General features: G+C 36.8%; 1 protein-coding gene across 2 annotated transcripts in view; it reads left to right on the plus strand.

The window, feature by feature from the left end:
• The window catches only part of lpgat1 (lysophosphatidylglycerol acyltransferase 1), a 106,316-nt gene that overhangs the window by 24,144 nt on the left and 65,414 nt on the right, over positions 1 to 16,758 (plus strand). For both annotated transcript variants that reach the window (XM_030128463.1, XM_030128464.1), the window contains exons 3-4: positions 6,042 to 6,160; positions 13,089 to 13,184. In XM_030128463.1, the coding sequence (XP_029984323.1) occupies positions 6,042 to 6,160; positions 13,089 to 13,184 (215 nt within the window). The remainder of the gene's footprint in view (positions 1 to 6,041; positions 6,161 to 13,088; positions 13,185 to 16,758) is intronic.

The following is a 16,758-nucleotide window of genomic DNA, read 5'->3' on the forward strand; positions in this document are numbered from 1 at the left end:
TTCGGGGATATACCCTTGTTGTCGGCCCCCATCAGTGTAAGCCTCCTTAGTGTGTTGCTTCTGGAAAAACATTCACTAATTCGGCAACAGTGCCACATGGAGACATTTCTTGTAAATAAAGAAAAGGATCGTTTGCATCTAGAGCTGTTTCTTTGGAAGAAGCGGTGTCGGCTACAGACAGTTGTTGTTTGTGAGTGACTGCTCCTGTCAGTTACTTTAGGACACTTGCCTTCTTAATTTGGCATTAAAGTCTGCAGTGCCGCCGGCGTTTTTCATGATACTGCTGCACATTTTGCAGGCAGCAGTGTATGTGACAGAGGCTGGCATTTCTTTTAGTGTGGAAATTTATTTAGGAAGCAGACTGCTCGGAGCAGGTTTGTGATTGAGGAACATGTCTCACTACCCGGTGATGGGGGGCGGGGGGGCTATGCACAGCTACAGGACCACACACTTGTTTGTACGGACAGTTTTTGACAGCTGTGTTGACTTATGTTGAATTCAGGCGGGCTGTCTTGTCAAATATTGGTGTAGCTGTTCTTCCTCTTTTGGAGAAAATGTGTTTACCTGATGTTACAAGTAAGACCTGATGTGAAAACGGAGCGTGGACCATCACCCAGATGAAAAGCCTTTACTGTGGTCACATGTTTAGCTCCTTGAGCCTGTTGTAGGTGAGGATGCTGTGCAATTATTCCACTTCGTACCATTTGAGGAATCGTCGTTTCACCTTTTAAGCCAGCTGTGGAGGCAATTGCAGAACTGAAACGACGTACATGTTAGAAACACAAACGGAAGAGTGGGAGTGTGACATTAATGTGAACTGGCACCAGGGGATTTATAGATGACATAAATAAACAGTTAATAGCTATCATACGGGAACCGAGACGAGACTGTCCAAAATGTCACCAATTGCATCCTCCTGCAGCAGCATTACGTCAGCTTTGTTTGGGCAAATGAGGGGTCTCAACAGCAGTACAGTGGGATCTCACTTTATTTTATTACACGCCAAAGTCTGTCTGAGGGAGGAGGGTTTCCATAACATGTAACTGTTGCACTCAAGTGTTTTTTCATAGCAGTGAAGCTTAATAAAATGGGGAAAGATTATGCTTGGAGTTTCTGTCAATTCTTTTTAATACACATAATGGTGTCAAGAATTACATCAGGATGTCACACTTTTTCTATGCATAATATGAAAATCTACAACCTGCGTGTGTTTTTATATATCCTCTTGAGACCCAGCAATGTATTTTTTGTCATTTGCAGGGGACGAGAGTTTCACAGTTTTACTTGTTTTACTTTAGCTGTCCACTACAAAGGACATCCCATTAAAAAATAATGTATCTGAAAACTGTTGCATTACCGTCACGACAATTATCTAATGTAAAAAGGCCAAAACTTTTACTTTCCTGTGTGTCGGGAGTGTATATTGTAATGATTATAATGAAATATTATGTGAAAATGCACAGTTTTTAGTCAATTAATATTATATTTACTAAACCCCATGACCCCCACAGCACTCGATCCTCCTCTGGAACCCAGAAAAACAAAAAAAACCTCTGCAGAGATTGAACTAAATCATTGATCATGTGCATCCTTTATCCTTTTCAGCATTAACAATCCAAACTTCGTTGCTGTGGCATGTAAATGAAGCTAGCTGTTAAGTCACAAAAACAGGAAATGAGTCACATCTCTGCAACATTTTGTCAGAAAATGATCAAAATTGTTATGTGGGTAGATGAGACCTCACTGTACCTGTGTTCAGTGTACCCTGCTTGATATGCCTGTACTTGGCCCAAAGAACTGCAGCTTGCAGCTATATTTTGCTTTGTATTATTTTTATCACTTTGACAGCGAACAAAGCCCCGGTTCTGTTCTCAGCCGTACATTGGTGCCTTGTGTGGTTTTACCAAAGAGGAACGCATTATTTATGGATTGTAGACATGCTAATAAGCCAGATCTCCTGTTGTAGCAGCATGTAAACCCAACCTGCTGCTTTTTCAACTGGGGAACGTTATTTCAGGCGGGGAGCTCCCAAGACAACAAGTCTCATAATGTGTCGACACAAAGCCTGATGATAAATAGTTCTAAAACTTCAGGACTTAAGTTTAAAGAGCTGTAATCCTTGTCGCACACCCGCAGTTGTCTTTGCTAAAAATAAATGAAAGCAGACTAAAAAAAGACGGGGGTGAACAAGTGCAACTTCAGATATAAAGCTTAAATTATTATTATTTTCATTACATTTCCTGTGACATTCCTGCCTTTTTGATTTTATTCAGGAGCTATATAGAAATGTAGATACCATAATGGAATTTACATGAAATAAGTGTTATGTAAATAAAGCTAACTCAGTTGAGGCAGTAGAATCATTTAAAACTGCAAACATGGAGTTGTACACCTCATACACCTTGTGGTTTACTAGAAACCACATGTTACTACTCACTGTCCGACCTCCACATGAATAGGATATGAAAGTTGTCAAATCTACACACCATCCATGTCCTTCTGATATTGTTTTTCTCTGTTCTGCTCAAAGCGGTCAACAGTGAAAGTGATTAGGGTCCAATTTCCTCAAATTCACTTCACATTTTGAACCATGTCTACATATTTTCTTTAATTTCCAGTGTCTATTAAACCCTTAGGGGCCTGAGCGTATTTTGGCTTTTTTTGAGTACTTTTGATTTTGCCTGTATATACAATATATAAAGAAATGTTTATTATACCCATGTTTGGTATCTTTGTTTTTTTCAAGCACAACTTCATCTATCTCATCTGCCTATTATTTTTCACTTTAACCTACTATATCAACACAAAAGGGCAAAAAACACACAAGAAATACAAAATCCGATTTGAAAATTGGATAGAATTTATTGCATAAATAACACAAAGATGCTTAACAAACCTTTTCAAAGACTGTAAAAGTGAATATTGGTTCCAAATATTAGGTATATAAAATCAAAATTGTAATAAATTAAAACTATACTCAAATATTTGACATAAAAGCCTATCTTCACATAGGCGTTTTCTCTGGTTTTCTCTAACCCTACCCCTAAGAGTTAATGACATTACTGCATTAAAATGAGAAAATTCCAGTAAAAAAAAAAAAAAACACTGAAAATAATTATTATCATGTTCTCTTAGACTGATTTCACCTCACTGACTGCAAGTACAAATATTTATCCAGGACACTGACAGTAGGTAGATATTATTTGCATTTTGGATTTGGAGAGAAGTGACAACACAGCGTGGGTTGTTAGCTTTAAAAGATGTAACCGACTCACAGAAATGACACTCTGGATTTGTAGTAAGAGCACTCCCTCTTTAAGTTATGTTTATATTGTGAACCACACCCGTCAGCCAGAGTACAATGATAAAACAAAGACATTGTTTGCTTTCAGTTTAGGAGCCTTACTACTTAGTAGGATAGCTCAAAAATGCCTTATATAGTGCTGGGCAGTATGTGTTTACAAAAAAAAAAAAAACAAAGTCAGGAAAAATACCAGAATCGCAAAATCATTAGACATATCTTGATGAATAAAATCCAAAATGCAACTTGTTTGCCTCTTGTAATATATTAATTATGAAAAGCTTACTCTAAACCACAGGTGTCAAACATGCACCCGGGGGCCAAAACCGGCCCACCAAAGGTTCCAATCCGGCCCGCAGGATGAATTTGCAAAGTGCAAGTTACGGCATCAAACACAAAAATAATATCATAATAACCTATAAATAATGACAACACCAATTTTTTTCTCTTTGATTTAGTCCAAAAAGCATTAAATTATAAAAATGTTTACATTGACAAACTATCCTGTAACAAAAAAATGTGAATAACCCGAACAAATATGAACAACCTGAAATGTCTAAAGAAAATTAAGCGCAATTTTAACAGTCTTCTGCCTGTTACTAAATGTTTTGGGCCTTTGTAGATCTGATCTGGAATGCACATGTATAAATGATAAGTCAAGGCATAATATTGATAAAATTGTACTTATATTTCTTTACAAATTTCATTTTTTTTCAGGTTATTCACATCCTCTTAGTTTGGATAGTATGTAAATATTGGCATAATTTAATGTCATTTTTTTTGCGCTAAAACCATTTGGAGTTATTATTTATTGGTTCTCATGCTGTTGTAGTAGTCCGGCCCACTTCAGATTAAATTGGGCTGAATGTGGCCCCCAGAAGAAAATGAGTTTGACACCCCTGCTCTAAACATACATGGTGTACTGTTTTAATAAAGTGTGTGTTTGTTTATCAGTTCATCAGACAAAAAAGAGCTGATTAAAATCCTAAATTGTCCATAACATCGAAAAACATAAAGATTTTTTTTTTTACCATATCCCCCAGCTCTACCTTCACAGAAAATTGCAGCCATGGAAGACCTAATAATCAAGTTTTTGCAGTGCTCAACAGTGTGAGAGTTTACTTACCAGTGACTAAAGTGTAGGATTACAGGCTTTAGTCGTATGGATTGAGTAACGTTTATTTAGCAAAGGAGGGCGGCGCCCGAGGATGTGGTGTTTGTACAAACTATAGTCTGTGAAAGGTACACCCAGAAACCTTTGCTGCTAAAAACAATCTCCTGTTTTGAAGTTTCTGTATTGTGAACACATTTTAAAGAAAGTCCAAGTATAAATAATTAGATAACTTTGAGATAAATTACAGCAATTGATTAATGGAAAAGTAGTCGGAAGTTGTCTGATTTCATCATCTTTAACGTTAACTCTCTCTGATTTCTTCACTTCTCTAAACTGAATATCTTTGAGTTGTAACCTATTGAGACATACGAGTGGTATTTTTAGATTTGGGAAGCGCCTTTCCATCTTTTTTTGACATTCAATATGCCAAAGAGTCCACCTATTAATCAAAAATGTTGTCAACCATAAGAATAAGAGGGTGAGGTCAAAGGCGTCACAGATGGATAGCCCACTACGTTTTGATTGATAACTTTTGAACCAGAGAAGTTTAAGACAAATATTACACATAATTGGAAAGGTCTAAATGCCATCTTAAACATACTCAAAGGGCAAAATTTAGTTTCAAATACTTTTAAATGAAAAATATCAAAAACTACAGCGTCACAGATGGACAAAAAGTAAACGTCTATTTTTTGCAAGAATTCCAAAGTTCTCAAAAGTGAAGTTCCTATGACATTTTCATCCTAAAATGTATTCAATGTATACGTTAAACCCTCTATTTTATAACCTCATAATTGGTTAGAGGAAGAAGATATTTTATCGTAGCTGAATAGCAAGAGTTTTGATAAATGGCAGCATCACAGATGGACAACAATAGTAAATATCAAAATAACGTTTTTTATTTCAAATATCAATATTATTTAAATTTTTTTTTACAATATTTACAACATACAAATAATATTAACATTATATCCAAATGTATTTTGCATACATATATACATTTATTAATTTTAAATACTGTGTGTGTAGAATATGACAAATAATATAATAGTCAAATATCAGTGTATGTGGGATAAATTTAGTTTATTTATGAGAGTTTATAAAATGAACCCAGAGTGACGGCAGAAAATTTTGTCACTTTCCAAACACTCACACTCATAAAACGCGTTGAAATTTTTTATTTTTTTTTTTCTCATTTCAAAATACATTTTCCTGAAAATATAATAATCACCTACATAAAAATATAAGTTTGGTGTAGATTTTTGTAATTTATTTTTTTTGACCAGATGTTAACCTTCCTTTGACTTCGCCCGATAATGAGTGGCAACCCTGAAAGAAATACAACTCATAAGCCTATTGTGCTTTTTGTATTCATGTAATTTTGCTTGTAAATTCCTCCAAATTTCCCTTCTGTTAGCACATATGCTGCTTCAGGGGAAAACAAAGCATCAAGCCTGGTTCCTAAAGTCCCTTTTATCAACATCTTGGACCATTGTGACAGTATTGTAGGATGCTGTGATAGTATTTGTGCATCCTCAGCAGATGTATGTCCTTTACTTGAGGTCAGAATTTACTACCCCATTATTTACTGCTTAACAAAACAGCGATTGTTGTTTTTGTCCACAGTAACAGAATGGGGTGACGACGTACGGCCGATCTCTGAAGAGGAAGCCATGGTCATCGTCAACCACCAATCCACAGGAGACGTGTGTACCCTCATGATGTGCCTGCAAGACAAGGGCACGGTAAGAAGACCCAAAAAAACATGTGTTCCCTCATCGTGTCCCTTGTAGGAAAACCCAGAAAGACATCAGTGTTAAATGAGGTGACATCGTCCTCAAAGAGGTTTCAACCCGCGGGGTGTGTGGCTCTGTGTGTTTTAGCCGATGATGCTGCAGTCGACGTTCGTCTGGAGGGTTTTGTCGCTGCTCGTAAGGAGTTTTGTACACAGCTCTAAAAATGTTTGTCAAAGGTTGGCTCATGGTTTAGTTGACAGATGACAGCTGTGAAAATTAAGTCATATGAAGGTGAGAATAAGGAATGTAGGGATGTAACGATATGAAAATTTCATATCACGGTTATTGTGACCAAAATTATCACGGTTATCATTATCGCAATATTATTGAAATTGTGCTCAAAATGTTCAAAAACTACTTACATACATAAGGAAATAATTTAACCAAGTTGTATTTAATAAATAAATAAATAAATAAAATAATAGGCACAATGTACTTTCTGTTGGCAGGTAACAGTCAAATATTAACCCTTAGGGGTCTGAGCCTATTTTTTCAGTACTTTTGATTTTGCCTTTATATACTGTATAAACAAATGTTTACTATACCCATGTTTGGTATCTTTTTTTTTTCAGCACAACTTCATCTATTTCATCTGCCTATTGTTTTTTCACTTTAACCTACTATATCGACACAAAAGGACAAAAAACACAAAAAAATTAATAAAATCCGATTTGAAAAATGTATATAATTTATTGTATAAATAACACAAAGATGCTTAACAAGCCATTTCAAAGACTTAAAAAGTGAACATTGGTTCCAAATATTAGGTATATAAAATCAAAATTGTAATAAATTAAAACTATACTCAAATATCTGACATAAAAGCATAACTTTACATAGGTGTTTTTTCCCCCAAAAGTGCGGTAATCAAACATGGTTGTCATGATAATTCGAATTTAAACGGTAATACTAACCGTCTGCAATTTTACCACGGTTTATCGTAATATCGGTAATCGTTACATCCCTAAAGGAATGTAATTCAAAGTCAAGAAAAATACACCCAGAGATGTCTTAAACTGAAAAATTAAGTTACGGGTGATTTTTATTTATTTATTTATTTTTTTATGGCTATATTTTATATTTAGGACTATTATTTTTAGATTTTCTTGATTTCACTTATGACTTTCCTAAAGTTCTGATAAAAAGGAATTAGGAAAAATTTGTTTGATTCATGTATTAAGTTATTGATAAAGGTGTAAAAGCACTTGAGGGGTAGGATTAAATAAGTTTGTACTTGAACATAGATTCTGTTCATTTAAATGTTATTTTGTTTTTGTCTTATTTTGCGTTGTTTTATTTTGTTTCTTTGCATGTTTGAAATAAATGAAATTAATAAATAAAGGGATGGTCTTTATGATAGGAAGACCCTTTCTTCTTCCCCGTAAGTCAACATCATGAAGACGAGAGGTGTCAAAAAAGGGTCCAGTCCAGCCTGTGGGATGAATTTGTGAAATGCTAAATTTACACTGGAGATTCACAATCAGGGGTGTCAAAATCATCTTAGTTCAGGGGCCACGTCCAGCCCAATTTGATCTTGAGTGTGTCAATGAGTAAAATACTATCATAATAACCTATAAATAATGACAACTCCAAAATTGTCCTTGTTTTTGTGTCAAAAAATAAAATTACATGAACATATTTATGTTTACAAACTATCCTTTTGCAAAAAATGTGAATAACATGAACAGCCATGTACAGCCTGAAGTATCTTATGAAAAATCCATACAATTTTAACCATATTCTGTCTGTTACTAAATGTCTTGTTCATTTGTAGATCCACTGTGATCTGTAAGTTGTAATGCACATGTACAAATGATAAGCTGTGCCATGATATTGTTAAAATTGCAATTTTTTGTAAGAAATTTCAGGTTGTTCTAGTTATTCACATTTTTGGATTGGATAGTTTGTAAATATAAACATTTTTATGATGTAATTTTACTTTTCTCATTCTAAAACCAAGAGAAAAGTTAGGAGTTGACACCCTTTATAGGTTATTATGTTATTATTGTACTGGTCCAGACCACTTTGGATCATATTGGGCTGTATGTGGCCCCAGAACTAAAATGACTTTGACACCCCTGAGGTAGACGGTGACTGCATTATAACTTGACGCTACAACATATTGCATTCAAATTACAATACGTGATCTCATTCAGCTGATAACCAACATACAAAGTATCTGCTGCTGCTGCTGCTGCTGCTGCTGCTGCTGCTTTGCATTGTCCGATACTGATCCTTAGACCTAAATAGGAGTCTGTTTTCAACAGACTACCTGTTTGTTTTACTCGACCTCTCGGGCCTGTGGTTAATGAGAAAAGCTCTACATCATTTACATCATGGGACTAGTATTACCTATGGACCTCTGGTAATTTGTAATAATTGCAAAGGTTGTCTAGGATCTTAATCCCAAGTGAATCTGCCATGTGTGTAACTTGTGAAAAAAAAAAAAAAATTCCACTGCAAATTACCAACACTATTTCGGCAAGTACAGGGGTCTCGTGATAATATTAGTCCTATGCGAATTAGCTTGTCTGTGGTAGAATTCGCACATTTATTCAGCCTATTTTCTGACCGAGGTCTATGGAGGCTCATAATTGAGTGATGATAAATGAAAGTATTTTGGGTAGAAATTCAGGCTCATTTTGCACCGTAGCGTGGATATGCACTGAAAGAGCAGAGTAAAATCCTCTCAAAAGATGAGATGGATGACACGCATTACAGCTACCATTAAGAAATATTTCTTTCTGTTTTTCAGTACTTATCTGTAAGTGGTGAGCCTTGACATCAGAAGCACAGAATAATGTCAGTACGTTTGAGTAAACAAACAGACTTATCCTTTGTAAATGCACTGTGTGAAACACAGGCATGGAGGTTGGATTTCCAAATACCCACAGGGTCCTCAGGTTATGCTAGTCCAGAGCAAATATGGCTTTGTTTGTCAACATAAACACAGGTCAAATCATCCACGTCGATCTGCAAATAAATCGCCATGGTGTAAATATCTCTTATGGTTTTGGATACAACTGAACACTTCAACCGCAAACAAATGAAAAGGACGTATTGAAATTCATCGCTAGGTTTGCATAGTTTTGAGGTGGTTCATGTCTTGTTTGAGCAAGAGTTAATCAGGGTTCCCGCAGGGCCTTTGAAAGTCTTGAATTTACAAATCTGCATTTAATATCTTAAAAAAGTCTTTAAAAACTTTTAAATTTGATATGGTAGGTCTTAAGTTATGTTCCCGTAAACTTGTTTGCTGTATTTTATTTAAATGTGTCTGGGAAATGTCCAAGCTGCAAAGAAAGTAACGTTAGTCTACTCAGTTCCACCCATTCCAACTCAACAATTTATATAGAAATTACAAACCAGTTATTGATAACTTTGCAACCCCCGGTGAGAAATGATGACAGAACATTCAGTTCAACACGTGCAGCTGTTAGTTCAATTTGGAATGATGAGAATCAAGGTGTTGGAGTAAATAAGTACATTTTCCTAACTTGTTGAAGTCACGAGTTTTTTGCAGTATGGCTGTGAAATGGCCATTAAATTCTGTTCTAGTAGTCTTGAAAAGGTCTTAAAATGCCTTAAATTTACCTTGTAAACACCTATAGGAACCCTGGAGAATAAAGATTACTGGAAATGTAAACACCCTTTTCTAGTCAGTTCTGATGTATTATTTAATAATACATATCTAACCCAAATGACTGTACTGCTTCTGCTTTATTAAAGTACTAAAGTCATGTTCACTGTAATCCATACTTCCACCTTCTAAAAAAACTATGCAGCTCTTGGTTATTTGCTCCAAACCAGTTCACGGAAATGCACCTAATTCACATTTTCTTTCTGCAACTCTTCAAAAGTTTGCTTCTAAATATGTTGACATTTTACGGAAACTCTGTGATTTCTGGTTTGAGCATAAGCTTTAGTTAGAGTTTATCTGACATGTAAATTCACCATCAGCTGGGAAATTATGAACACAGTAGTGGCTTTTCCATTGGACATCTGTGCAAAACTTTACTATATTTACAAAATGTCAAAAAAACAGAAGTGTGTAATGTCATTTTTTCCATTAGGCTAAATCACAAATACGATGATTTGTTTATTTATTATCACGAGATGACACAAGAAGTCATTGCATAAACATCACATATCAACATATCAAATATCATGTCGATTTACAGATATATTCATTATTATTATATTACCCCTCTATCCCATACGAAATTTAAAAAAAATGATTTGGTTTCCTGATGTGTTTACCCATGTTTTGTTTAAAACTCTTCTTCTTTGCTTGTTGTAACATTTGTACACGTGTGGGTTTTTTTAATTCATGTGATTCTCGTTGCGGAAAAAGGTCTTTCCATTGCAGTTTTGCAAGATATATGCCTACCAATTTTGCTACACCTGAAAAATGACGTCTTGCTAGTGCAAAAAAATTTTCATTGAAAAACGAAATTGTTGTTTTTCCATTAAGCAAATTTTTATGTGCTAGTTACATTCGTGCAATTTGAGGGTCAATGGAAAATCGACTAGATACACCAATTTTCCATTTACAGGTTGGATACAATGGATATTTTAGCTGTATGACTTATTCTAAATTATGAACTTTCTAATTAACACATGCTGATTATGCTATTTCTGGGGGGTTTAGGGTATTTACACCTTCAGTCTATTGGCCTCATTTGGATTTTATTTTTACCTCAGTCTCCAAAACACGACCTCTTGCCTGTTTCCTGTCACCTCTGTGTGTTGGAAACAAGCCAAGTCACCATGAGTTTTTCAGGCTGGGATAGAGATACATGGCCAAAAGAAAGAAGAAGAAAAAAAAAAAAACCTTGGCTAAAGGAGAAACGCCTCCATGATGAAATACTTGGATATCAATAGTTTTTTTTGGAAATGCACCAATGCTGACCTTTCCAAAGACGGTGGATAAAGGAAGTAATTATGGAGCAGTCATATGAAATGAGTTTAAATTGTTGTTGGAGTATTCACTGCTGAATGTATACAGTTTAATATAGATGTTGTATTTTCTGGAATAAAGCCAAAAACCAGGATCCAGTACAGGGTGTCAACAAAGTCTTTTTATGATTTAAACTAATTATTACAAAAGCAATTGATGAGAGATGTTAATCAGATTTGTTTTATGTACTCAGAGGTTATCAGATTTTTTTTTTTTTTTCATCACATTACATTTGTGTATTTCAGGTACCTGTTGATGAAATGGGTTCTGTTAAATTAACCCCTAAAAATATTTACTTCTCAAGAAAAGGCGCAATGTGTATCATGGTTTATTGAAACAAAATTTCTTTCTATGGGGTTATGTTAAAGGAGTGATATTTTGCTTTTTTAAAAAAATGGAATTATGCATTTTAAAACATTTCCCTGTGGTCTACATAAACTGTAAATGGGTCTGAATTCTTCATTAATTCAACTCCACAGGTCCATCTTCAACCCTATTTCTGACTAATGACACGAGAAAGGTTGTTTTGAGCGCTGGCCCTTTAAATGCAAATGAGCCACTTCATGCCCCGCCCCCACCAGGTTGTTGAGTGTTCTTTCTGTCCTGTTCAACCACTTGTGTTCGTTAATACAACCAACAACTGAACATTTTAGGTAATCGTCTCGAAGTTTGGACATATTTTCAGTTTTACTACAACCACTGCTGCTGACAAACAATTATATCGTACTCGGAGAAATATTCGTTGGAAGTCTTGACCTTATATGTGCAAATGTCATGATGTAACTAGTTATAAAACGTAAGAAATTAAGCAGGAATTGAAACGGGTTGTAGAAAACTACTAAATTTTTGCCGTAATGAATATAAAATAGCTTTGCAACACCTGGAGGGTTCAAATTCAAACTTTTTGAACTATTAGGGTCCCCAAATACACAAATAAATGTACCGAAGATTAATAAAAGTGGGTTTAGCAAAATATGACCCCTTTAAATCAGTAAATATCATGTATCAAACAAAGATGCGGGACATCAACGACCTGAAGCAAAAGATCACTGATGCAGTTGACACCATGAATGAGGCTATGATACAGTCAACATGAAAACAAATCCAGTGCCGCCTTGATGTGTAACTAATGGTACCCGTATTAAATGAGGCTAAAAAGGTCAATATCTATTTGACATTTTGTAATAATTTCCACAGATTTGTCTTTTGTAATAAATTAGCTAAACTGTGAAGACACCCTGTATTTTGTCCATTTAAAGATCATCTCTGTGTGGACAGTGAAGAGATTAATGAGCGGAAACAACACTTTTCTATAACTGGATGCACATTGCTCACACACCGCTTTGACTGATACTCCCAAAAATATCGTCAGCACCCGAAATGAGTCTGAAAGTGCCATATCAGGAAAGGAAAGTCACATTAACTGTCACGCTCAAGAGAAAAATCTGTCACTTTTCTCTCAAACAATCAATTACGAGGCTGCATTTCTAAAACATGCCGCCACCGCATACACATCATCTCCGACAACGACTGGGTTTTTATTCTTCTGAGTGATCGGGGGTGTTGGTATGTGTTTGTATTTTGATTTTTTTTTTTTGGGGGGGGGGGGGGGGGGGGGGTTGGCGGAGGTTGACGCTGCAGTGGAGTTGCCGAGCTGCACTGCACAAACATGATGACATGATCCGCCTCAACTACTGCATCCCCGGCCCAGTTTATCCTCTTAGCTGTGAAAGGACAGTAAGCCAAAGCTGCATGGGTGCAGGTCATAAGGGTGGAAGTGCTGAGGAGGGGTTTCAGCTTTACATAATAAAAGAAAAAAAAAGACGGAATACTTTACTGTTCAGTGGAAAAATGTGAGATCGAGCTTAATTTTGCGCAGATAGTGACAAATGTTTGTTTCATTTCTACTGTCTCTTTCAGGTGGTACGAAAAATGATGTGGTTGATGGACCATGTGTTCAAATACACCAACTTTGGCCTAGTTTCCCTGATCCACGGGGACTTCTTCATCAGACAGGTGAGAAAACCATATTTGTTTAGACTTCACAAGAGCAGAAATTTACAGATGGAAGAAGGAAACTGACTGTTATCATATTTTGGAGGATAATAGTAGGCAAAACAAAAAGGGTATTGGGTGCAGTTTTGTTTTCAGATATATTTTTTCTAATGTTTTTCTTTTATTTTTAGAGGCATATTGGACAATCTGAACATTGAAATTAAATATAAAATTTCGCAATGGAGTAAAAAAAAAAATCACTGTTACGCGATGATTACACATTTCTTTTTCTAAGACAATTGCACAACTTATCAGGGTTCCCACACATCCTGGAAAACCTGGAAAATGATTGACCAGTTTTCCAGTCATGGAAAATGAGAAAAAAAAAGGTCTAATATCCTGGAAACGGTTAAGTCAGGGGTGTCAAACATGCGGCCTGGGAGCCAAAACCGGCCCACCAAAGGTTCCAGTCCGGCCCGTGGGATGAATGTGCAAAGAGCAAAAATTGCACTTAAGATATTAATAATCAAGGACGTCGAACTCATTTTAGTTCAGGTTCCACATACAGAACAATGTGATCTCAAGTAAAATAATAGCATAATTACCTATAAATATTGACTCCAAATGTTCTTAGTTTAATGTGAAAAACATAATATTACATTACACCAATAAATAAAGACAACTCCAAATTTTTCCTTTGTTTTAGAGTAAAACCTTACATTAAATTATGAAAATATGAACATTTACAAACTGTCCTTTAACAATAAATTGTGAAAAACCTGAAATTTTGAAAGTGAAATTTTAACATTATTCTACTTGTTATTAAATATTTTGTGTCTTTGTAGATCCAGTCCATAATATGCATGTATAAATGATAAGTTGAGGTGTAATATTGTTAAAATCGCACTTATTTTTCTCAAGAAATTTCAGTTTTTTCAGGTTATTCACATTATTTTTGTTTGGATAGTTTATAAATATACATATTCTCATAATTTAACAAAGAGAAAAATTTGGAGTCGTCATCATTTCCAGGTTATAATGCTATTGTTTTACTGGTCCGGCCCACTGGAGATCAATTTGGGCTGAATGTGGCCCCTGAACTAAAATGACTGACACCCCTGGGTTAAGTTATCCTGGAAAATTATTTATCCTTCCCCTGCCTTGTGACCTTGTGTGCCTAAACTGGCTCCTACACTGGCTCCTACCAGTGTAGTACGTAACTTGGGAGTCATGATTGATAATCAGTTGACCTTCACGTATCACGTTGCCTCTGTCACCCGATCATGCCGTTTCACTCGTTCAACCTAAGAAAGATCAGGCCATACCTAACCGAACAGGCCACCCAGCTCCTGGTGCAGACTATGGTTATCTCCCGTCTTGACTACTGCAATGCTCTTCTAACGGGCCTCCCAGCTTGTGTTGTCAAACCACTACAGATGGTCCAGAATGCAGCAGCGCGTCTGGTCTTCAATCAGCCTAAAAGGGCACATGTCACCCCCTTACTCATTGAGTTACACTGGCTACCCATAGCTGCCCGCATCAAATTCAAATCTTTAATCCTAGCCTACAAAATTCTCCGTGGGTCTGCTCCTGTCTACTTAGGTGCACTAATAAAAGCTTATGTCGCCCCACGACCACTCCGCTCGTCTGGGGAACGTAGTCTGGTGGTCCCCAGACCTTGTACAAGACAATCCAGGCTCTTTTCATGGGTCGTTCCACGTTGGTGGAACGCTCTACCAAGTGCTACAAGAACAGAGTCATCCCTGCCTATCTTCAAGAAGCTCCTGAAGACCCAGCTCTTCCGAGAGCACCTCCTGTCCTAGCACTTTCAAACATTCCATTTTAAATATTCTAATAAGGTTTTTCCCAGGACAACCACAGATTCTTTCACGATTATCTCTGGACCTGCTGCGGTGGTCCAGCCTCTTCCCTGCCCTCATCATCACCACTCACTTATCCTCAACCGCCTCCATGTGTCTCCCCCTACTCCCCCCTTCTCCCCCTCTCCCCCAGTCCCTATCTCTATCGCTCTCTCTTTTTCCCCTTCTCTACCCTCTCTCTTTAACCCCAACTGGTCAAGGCAGACGTCCATCCTCCAGGAGTCTGGGTCTGCTCGAGGTTTCTGCCTGTTAAAGGGAAGTTTTTCCTCGCCACTGTCACCAGTCACAAGTGTTTGCTCCAGGAGGATTCTGTTGGGTTTCTGTAGAATTGACTTAGAGTCTGGTTTTGACCAACTCTATATATAAAATGTCAAGAGATAACTTTTTTGTGATCTGGCGCTATATAAATAAAATTTGATTGATTGAGTGATTTAATTGGTTTTCCCCTGTAAGTCGCTTTGGAAAAAAGCGTCTGCCAAATGCGTAAACATAAACATAAACTGAGATGAAACAAAGGAAATTGTTTTTCAGTGATTTATTGAAAATGTACAAATATTTTTAGAGAAAGTAAGAGAGAAGAGAAAGGTGAGTTGGGAATTGCCCAGTTGAACATTGTAACTCCAGTTTGTCAGGCTAATGAAGTGTTACGCTGTAATCTGTAGGTGTGTTTGTACTATTCTATCATACATTTGTCATGATTATTTTTCACAGATAAATTATAGCCATAGACTGCACATCAAATGTCTGAATAATAAACATAGAAACAATCTGGGTGAACGCAAGTTACAACTGTAGAAAAGACCACTTCCAAAGAATGAGAGGGACAGGGGAATGGATTAGTGAATGATGTGATAACTTGTCACTGTAGCGGCTGAAAATGTCCCGGAAAATCATTTCAGGGAAAGAGTGGGAACCCGGCTTATGTAATCTTTAATAATTTATTGTATTTAACACGGTGGTGCAGCGGATAGCACTCGTGCCTCACAGCAAGAAGGTCCTGGGTTCAATTCCAACACCATTTGACAGGGATGGGACCTTTCTGTGTGGAGTTTGCATGTTCTCCCTGTGTCTGCGTGGGTTCTCTCTGGGTACTCTGGCTCCTCCCACCATCCAAAAACATGCACTGATAGGTTAATTGGTTAATCTAAATTGCCCATAGGTGTGAATGTGAGAGTGACTGTTTGTCTCTATTAGGGATGCTCCGATACCGATATGAGTATCGGGTATCGGCTCCGATACTCAGTGCGTGTACTCGTAAAAGATATCCGATACAACTGCACCGATACTACTTATGACCGTGTGACATTCACAGTTCAGTGCAGCAGGTACGTGGTGATGAAAAATGTGTGGAGAGTGTGAAGATTTTTCAAAATAAACGACGGTGATAAAAGTAACGCTGACTGCAAGTAACGTTAAAGACACAGACGGAGCGTTCTGTCCATCCTCTGCGTACATTCCATCCATTTTCCAGGTGCTGGCAGGTGCGTACCCAGACAGAGTCAGACACCGGGAGTACGGAGCGGTGCAGACCACTGCCAGCAGAAGTGAAAACGAAACTTATCACTCATTTCTCTTTTCTCTACCTGCTGAAGCTAAGCTGTTAAACCTTACCAGCAAAAACACTGCAATATTAGTATCATCATTAGTTGCCTCTGTCGTCTCCATGTTTGTTAAAACTAACTTTCTTCTTCTTCTTCTCAAAAACACTTTACTCT

This window comes from Sphaeramia orbicularis, chromosome 24 (genome assembly GCF_902148855.1).
Source record: "Sphaeramia orbicularis chromosome 24, fSphaOr1.1, whole genome shotgun sequence".
Taxonomy (NCBI): domain Eukaryota; kingdom Metazoa; phylum Chordata; class Actinopteri; order Kurtiformes; family Apogonidae; genus Sphaeramia; species Sphaeramia orbicularis.